The sequence below is a fragment of the Hippocampus zosterae genome, chromosome 3 (assembly GCF_025434085.1).
Source record: "Hippocampus zosterae strain Florida chromosome 3, ASM2543408v3, whole genome shotgun sequence".
In the NCBI taxonomy this organism is placed as follows: Eukaryota; Metazoa; Chordata; class Actinopteri; order Syngnathiformes; family Syngnathidae; genus Hippocampus; species Hippocampus zosterae.
The window spans coordinates 3,962,501-3,970,000 of record NC_067453.1 but is presented as its reverse complement, the minus strand read 5'-3'; the positions used below and the strand labels follow the sequence as shown (position 1 = coordinate 3,970,000).

The 7,500-nt window shown below is 42.7% G+C and overlaps 1 protein-coding gene across 9 annotated transcripts in view; it reads left to right on the top strand.

Annotated features, from left to right (window-relative positions):
• plcg2 (phospholipase C, gamma 2) overlaps positions 1–7,500 on the top strand; it is an 86,149-nt gene that overhangs the window by 40,396 nt on the left and 38,253 nt on the right. For 2 of the 9 annotated variants that reach the window (XM_052060820.1, XM_052060814.1), the window contains exons 14-15: positions 5,904–6,072; positions 6,218–6,313. The exons of 4 other annotated variants lie outside the window; for them this stretch is intronic. In XM_052060820.1, the coding sequence (XP_051916780.1) occupies positions 5,904–6,072; positions 6,218–6,313 (265 nt within the window). Of the gene's footprint in view, positions 1–2,687; positions 2,774–2,857; positions 2,976–5,903; positions 6,073–6,217; positions 6,314–7,500 lie in introns of all 9 variants that reach the window. 3 more of the 9 variants (XM_052060818.1, XM_052060817.1, XM_052060816.1) reach the window with 3 other exon arrangements.

Here is a 7,500-nt window from a genome sequence, read left to right as displayed (position 1 = left end):
CCTCGCCCTGGCACAGGACAGACAACATTGCAGCTCTCCCACCTCTCAGCCTGGTTAATGTTCACCCAGTTGACAACAAGATGAATGATGATTCAACTCTGGATGAGCAGCTCCAGGACATGAAAGAGTGCTCTAGACAGTATGAACAATTATCCATATGGAGGTAGGATTATAGTTTCGTCACATAAGAATGGCACTCAAACAGTGGTACCTCGAAGTTACGAAATGCCTCAAAATGAAAACATGCCTCAAAAGGAAAACATTCAAGATACAAAAAAATTGAGCTGTCAGTTTAGCACGTTTTTATTGGCATTAATTTAAATGAATTTTAACGGGATTCAAATTTTTCTCACGAGATTAATGCGGCACACGTCACAAGTGGATGTTACGTTGCTCTATAAATATACCAGAAACAAAACAACAAGCGCGCTGCAGAAGTCCACGCCCATGTCTGTTTTGCCAGCCACGGCAGCACGAGACACCGAAAACGGATACTTAAAGAGTTTATGAATGGAAAGTTTACTTTTAAAAAGTTGCCAGATTGCTGCACTGACAAGACCAAAGTTATCTCTTCTTCTCTCTCTCTGTATCATACAGGTATTCGATGTATGCCGCTGACGCGATTGTTACTTGTTTGGAACTATTTTGTGTGGAAGGTTACAGTGTTCTGTGTCCATATAAATAGAGCGGGTGGAGCTTCTCTGTGTTCGTCTGACAGTGACAGTGCGCTACAGTGGTAGCGACCTAGCGAAAGTAAAACGTCTCCAGTGTTGTCATCGAACCAAGTGTAGTCATTCGAAATGAGGTCTACACAAAACCGTAGAGAGACTTCCGCGCAAGAAGGACCAACACAATCAACATAGCCTGACTGTGTTGGGGGAGTCACTCCCCCCTTTCAGAATGGTTTGCCCCAGCAGCACGGGGGAAGTGCGTGCGTTTGTTTGTACGGCCGGCAGTTTTGAATACAGCGACACATAATGAACACAGGTGTCCGGTGTCTCGTTATTCTCCAACAAACATACAGAAACAGACTACTGTGTTGAAAGCAAACTTGAGAAAAACAAAGTATGCAACCATGGTTTAAATCCACAATAGGCTGAGTACTAGTTTACCTTAGATGTGCACTTTATAATGTTATATTGCTCTGTTTTGATTTCATTAAGAAAGCTGTTAAAGCAGCTGTTGTGCGACAAAATATTTTTTTTCACCGTTGTTGATGGACAGTAATATTGTGTGAGAGATTATGTGTGAATAACTGCACCAAGTGAAAAATGTTCATGTAAAATTGAAAATTGAAATTGTTATTTAAGTAAATATTTGCATTTGGCACATAGAAAACATTACCCCCTCCCTCATATATTCCCTTGATTCACCGTCTTCATTGTTTATGTCTTGTGACCTGTTGTAACTGTCATATGCTTGTGCAGGAGTTTTTTTGCCTCACTCAAATTATCCTCAAAATGAGGGTATTTCGAGTGTGGGTTTTTTCTCCCTCTCTCCCTCCCCCTGTGGTTTCTTTCTGACCTTCGGGTTGAGTGAACGCTGGCACGTTTTGGCTGCCGCTGCTCAACCCGTATTGTTTTGTGTTTTTTGTTATTGTAAAGTGTCCTTTGGTGTCTTGAAAGGCGCTTATAAATAAAATTTATTATTATTATTATTATTATTATTATTATTATTAAAACTGATTCATGATTCCATGTTGATGAGAGCATTAAAATGGGGAAAAAATAGGACAAAAATGTAAAAGGAAATTCAGAAACAATAAAAAATGTGTGAGTAATCACGATTAATATTTTAGTTCATTTGAGTTAATTATGACAGTTGCGTTTTTAATTAGATTACATATTTTAATCAATTGACAGCTCTAATATATATATATATATCTATATATATATCTATATATATATATAGATATATATATATTTTAATATATATATATATATATATCTTCTTCTTCTCCTTTCGGCTTGTCCCTCTTCAGGGGGTTCCCACAGCGAGTTCATTAATTTCCATCTTTCCCTGTTCTCTGCATCCTCTACTCTGACTCCAATTACCTGCATGTCTTCTCTCACGGCATCCATGAATCTCCTCTTTGGCCTTCCTCTCTGTCTCCTACCTGGTAGCTCCATCACTAACATTCTCCTACCAATGTATCCACTGTCACTCCTCTGTACATTTCCAAACCATCTCAGTCTGGCTTCTCTCACATTTTCTCCAAACTTTCCTGTCTGAGTTGTCCCTCTGATGACCTCATTTCTGATCCTGTCCCTCCTTGTCACTCCTAAGGAGAATCACAGCATCTTTAACTCAGCCACCTCTAACTCTGCCTCCTGTCTTTTGCCAATTGCTAGTGTCTCTTCTAGACCATACATCATGGCCGGTCTCACAACTGTTCTGTAAACTTTTCCCTTCACTTTAGCTGACACCCTTGTATCACAAATCGCTCCTGACACTTTTCTCCAGCTGTTCCATCCTGCCTGCACTCTATTCTTCACTTCTCTTCCACAGTCTCCGCTGCTCTGCACTCTTGATCCTAGGTACTTAAATTACTCATACATATATATAAACAGATGTTCAATGACAATTGGTGATAGGAACTGAAATACCACCGAACTTCCCTTTGTAATTTACCACCAACAAACATGATTTTAATGACTTCATTCATTCTGTTTTTTTTTTTTTAATAGATACCTGACAGGTGACCAGCTTCGTAGTGAGTCATCCACAGAGGCTTATGTGCGCTGTCTGCGCCTGGGATGTCGTTGTGTTGAACGTCAGTATATCCTCCACTTGGACCACATGAATTTCGCTTTCCCAACCGTGTTTCTCATGTTTGTGATTTTGGTGTGGATTCCAGTGGACTGCTGGGAAGGACCTGGAGAACCAATCATCTATCATGGTTGGACCAGGACTACCAAAATCAAGTTTGAAGATGTGGTTAAAGCCATCAATCAGCATGCATTTGTTACCTCGGAGTAAGTACAACAAAGAAAGTATTATTATAATTATGATAACACTTTATAAGTAAAAGAGTGAGATTTTGTGCTTAAATGCATGTAATTTTTGGTTTTGGATTGAGTTTAGTTGAGACCTTGGCTGAGGGCCAAGCTAACATGGCAACTCTTCTATATTATCCATCCATCCATCCATCTTCTACCGCTTATCCGGGGCCGGGTCGCGGGGGCAACAGCTTTAGCAGGGAAGCCCAGACTTCCCTCTCCCTAGCTACTTCTTCCAGCTCTCCGCGGGGGATCCCGAGGCGTTCCCAGGCCAGCTGGGTGACATAGTCTCTCCAGCGTGTCCTGGGTCTTCCTCGGGGTCTCCTCCCAGTGGGACATGCCCGGAACACCTCACCAGGGAGGCGTTCAGGAGGCATCCGAATCAGATGCCCAAGCCACCTCATCTGGCTCCTCTCGATGTGGAGGAGAAGCGGCTCGACTCCGAGCCCCTCCCGGATGACCGAGCTTCTCACCTTATCTCTAAGGGAGTGCCCGGACACCCTGCGGAGAAAACTCATTTCGGCCGCTTGTATCCGGGATCTCGTTCTTTCGGTCACGACCCATAGCTCGTGACCATAGATGAGGGTTGGAACGTAGATCGACCGGTAAATTGAGAGCTTCGCCCTTTGGCTCAGCTCCTTCTTCACCACGACAGACCGATACAACGTCCGCATCACAGCAGACGCTGCTTCTATATTATTTTCTACTGTATTTCTTTACCTGGTGTTGGCAGTGTTTTAGATGAACATTTACGTTCCAAGGCATGTAAATGGACTATTTAATTTTAAAATTTAGCAAAGAAAGCTTAATGATGTTTAGATTTGGAAATGATTAACTTTAAATCTGCACTTGCCAGTTTTGTAAGACGACATTTGTCAAGTGCTGTCAATTGCTTTAATTTTTTTTAAACACGTTTTTAATTCATGGCCATTGAATCTTCAAATTTGAAATATCATTTGCTCAAAATGTGAACTAAAAAATATTCCATACGTTCACTTGGTTAAAAAAAACATTCCTGTGAACGGGGCAACTCCGATGCCATACAGTAAGACAAGTGACTCAATGGAAATGGCACAGCAGAAGACATTTCTCATCCTACAATGAAACATTTAAAAACGTGTTTGATTAAAATGCAGGCATTGTCAAATGTTTTCATTCATAAATGAAAGAACCTCAGGATGAGGATGTATAAAACAGATGTCTGACTGAACACCTCATTAAAAAAAAAAGTTTATATTATTGTAGCGAGAATGGCAATGTCACGAAGAGTGGAGATATTTAAGAGCAACCGGGAGAAATGTGTGCATTACTCTTGCTCACCCCTTGGGGCACCATGTCAAGTTTGGGATTGTTTAGATTATTATGATGATTATGGTGATGATTAATAAGTATAATAATCATACATTATATTTGAAAGCACTTTTCATAAGAATTGAGCTACACGGATTAAAAAAACTGGAACTTTAAAGCAAATTATACAGGTTTTAAAACAAACAAGGCAAAAATGGGTAAAAGTGATTCAAAGATGTTAAAAGAATTTTGGAACAGGTGAGTTTTAATAAATGATTTGAAAGATTTGCTCTAATTGTCTTTGACTGAAGGGCCGCCCGATAGTGAGTGGTTAGCACGTTGACTTAACAGTGCAGCGGGTTCAATTCCAGCTCCGGCATCCCTGTGTGGAGTTTGCATGTTCTCCCCGTGCTTGCGTGGGTTTTCTCTGGATCCTCCAAATTGCCCCTAGGTGTGAGTGTGAGCGCGAATGGTTGTTCGGTTCTGTGTGCCCTGCGATTGGCTGGCAACCGATTCAGGGTGTCCCCCGCCTACTGCCCGAAGACAGTTGGGATCGGCTCCAGCACCCTTGTGAGGATCAAGCGGTTTGAAAAATGAATGAAAGTTGTTGACTGACCTACAATATGGAGTACATCTTGTAATGTGGGATTGGGAGGACATTCATTTTACCAAGCAAATTAGAAGAATGTGTTGGTGAGCCCCCCCCATAGAGCGAGCCTAATCTGCTTTAAACTTTCAAGGGAAGAGTTTAGATAGGACCGAGAGGATAGCACCAAGAATGTAACCTTGTGGAAGACGAACAATATTCAGCAAAAGTTACTCATACATCCTTCTATTGGATACATAAGAGCAAAACAACAAAAGAGCACTGCCACTGATGCAGACACAACGCTCAAGGCAAGAAATGAGAATATTGGGCTCCATAGTGTCGAGTCCTGCTTGTAATCAATTGAACATGAAATCCAATCGCATCCGCCTGTTTTCTTTAAAAAAGCAAGAATATCACTTCAATCGGGGAAAGTGTATTTCATTCAGAAAAAAAAAATCCTCAGAGGAGATAAGTGTGACAGCCTCAAACTGATCAAACATTCATTCATTCATTCATCTTCCGAGCCGCTTGATCCTCACTAGGGTCGCGGGGGGTGCTGGAGCCTATCCCAGCTGTCATCGGGCAGTAGGCGGGGGACACCCCGAATCAGTTGCCAGCCAATCACAGGGCACACCGAGACGAACAACCATCTGCGCTCACACTCACACCTAGGGACAATTTAGAGTGTTCAATCAGCCTGCCACACATGTTTTTGGAATGTGGGAGGAAACCGGAGCGCCCGGAGAAAACCCACGCAGGCCTGGGGAGAACATGCAAACTCCACACAGGGAGGCCGGAGCTGGAATCGAACCCGGTACCTCTGCACTGTGAAGCCGACGTGCTAACCACTGGACTACCGGGCCGCCCACTGATCAAACAAAGAAGAGCAATTGAATGTTCGAGATGGGTAACGGGAAGCAGGTGAGATACCTGCTCTGATGACTGCAACCTTGTCCACAAACATTGCAAATACAAGAGTTCTACTATGTTCAACTTTTTTTTTCATCATAACGCTCTTTTCTAAGGTTCCCAGTCATTCTCTCGATCGAAGAGCATTGCCCACTCGAGCAGCAGCGTCAAATGGCCCGCATCTTTAAAGAAGTGTTTGGAGACAAACTGCTTCTTGAGCCCTTGGAGCACATGGCCGAGCAGCTGCCATCACCCACACACCTCAAGGGCAAAATCATTCTTAAAGTAATGTGCGCACATTTGTGTTCGTGCGTGTGCATGTGCGTGTGTGTGTGTGTGTGTGTGTGTGTGTGTGTGTGAGGGTGGCGCAGGGGGGGCTAGTTTTCATACATTGTCTGCTAATACCATGTTGCTATTTGTACATGTGCAGCACAAGAAGCTCAATGTTGATGGGGGAGACACCACCAAAGACTTCAGAACGTGGCTTAAACAAGGAGACTTGGAGATGTGGGACCCTGTCAACCAGGTACTTTGCGTTAACCAATATTGCCAAAAAATGCACACCACACAGAGAATGAGATCACACGTGTGTAGACATACAACGACGGATCTCCGAGTGAAAGGGGCACAAAACAATCCCGTGATTCTTGAGCCTGGCTGTGGGCACCTCAATACGAATCCAGAAGTAGACTGGCATTTCTCCAACAAATAGTGATAATTTAACACGCGTGCCATTGCGAGCAACAGCCACAACGGCCCCTAAGATGAACGAAACAGAAAAATAAAGTTAGACATAGGAATTTGTGAATCACTACCGACCTTCATCGAGACCTGACGCGGATGCATGGGACATACTTAACTATTGTACCTTTCGTGTATGGTTTTAAAATGCTTCTCTCGGCCCTCCAGATTCCCATTATTTGCCAGTACCCTTAGTGAATTATACATGAAATGTCGGGTTTTTTTTGGTTTTGTTTTTTAACAACAGCCACCTGCCTGGCATCCCGCCCTGCTAATAGAAACGTGTGTCACAGGCTGTAACGTAAATCGTCGTTGACTGAAATGTTGAAATGCAATAATAATAATAATAATAATAATACATTTTATTTATAAGCGCCTTTCAAGACACTCAAGGACACATTGCAATAACAAAAAACACAAAACAATACGGGTTGAGCAGCGGCAGCCAAAACGCGCCAGCGTTCACTCAACCCGAACGTCAGAAAGAAACCACAAGGGAGGGAGAGGGGGGGAAAAAAAAACACACTCCAACTGCCCTCATTTTGAGGATTGTTTGAGTGAGGCAAAAAAACTCCTGCACAAGCATATGACAGTTACAACAGGTCACAAGACATAAACAATGAAGACAGTGAAACAAGGGAATCTATGAAGGAGGGGGCGATGGTGGGGGACTAGCTTCCGTGCATACTTTCATCAGTGGAAGGTCGAGATAGCAGATGTTGTTTTGGTAGCAGGCTGCCCAAGTAAAAGTCAGACAATGACAGCACATGGACTGAGTGGCGAGCAGGGAAGGGTGGGGGTGCAGAAAGCAAAAGCGTCCGCCTTCGTCGAGAGCCAAGCAAGAATATAGATAGAAAATAGAATATTCATTTTTACACATTTTTACAGCATTGGAAAATGTTAAGAATGTTTGTGTCATGTTCGTCCTCTTACAGAAACCAGATTAAAAGGTAGTTTTTGATTTTTTTTTTT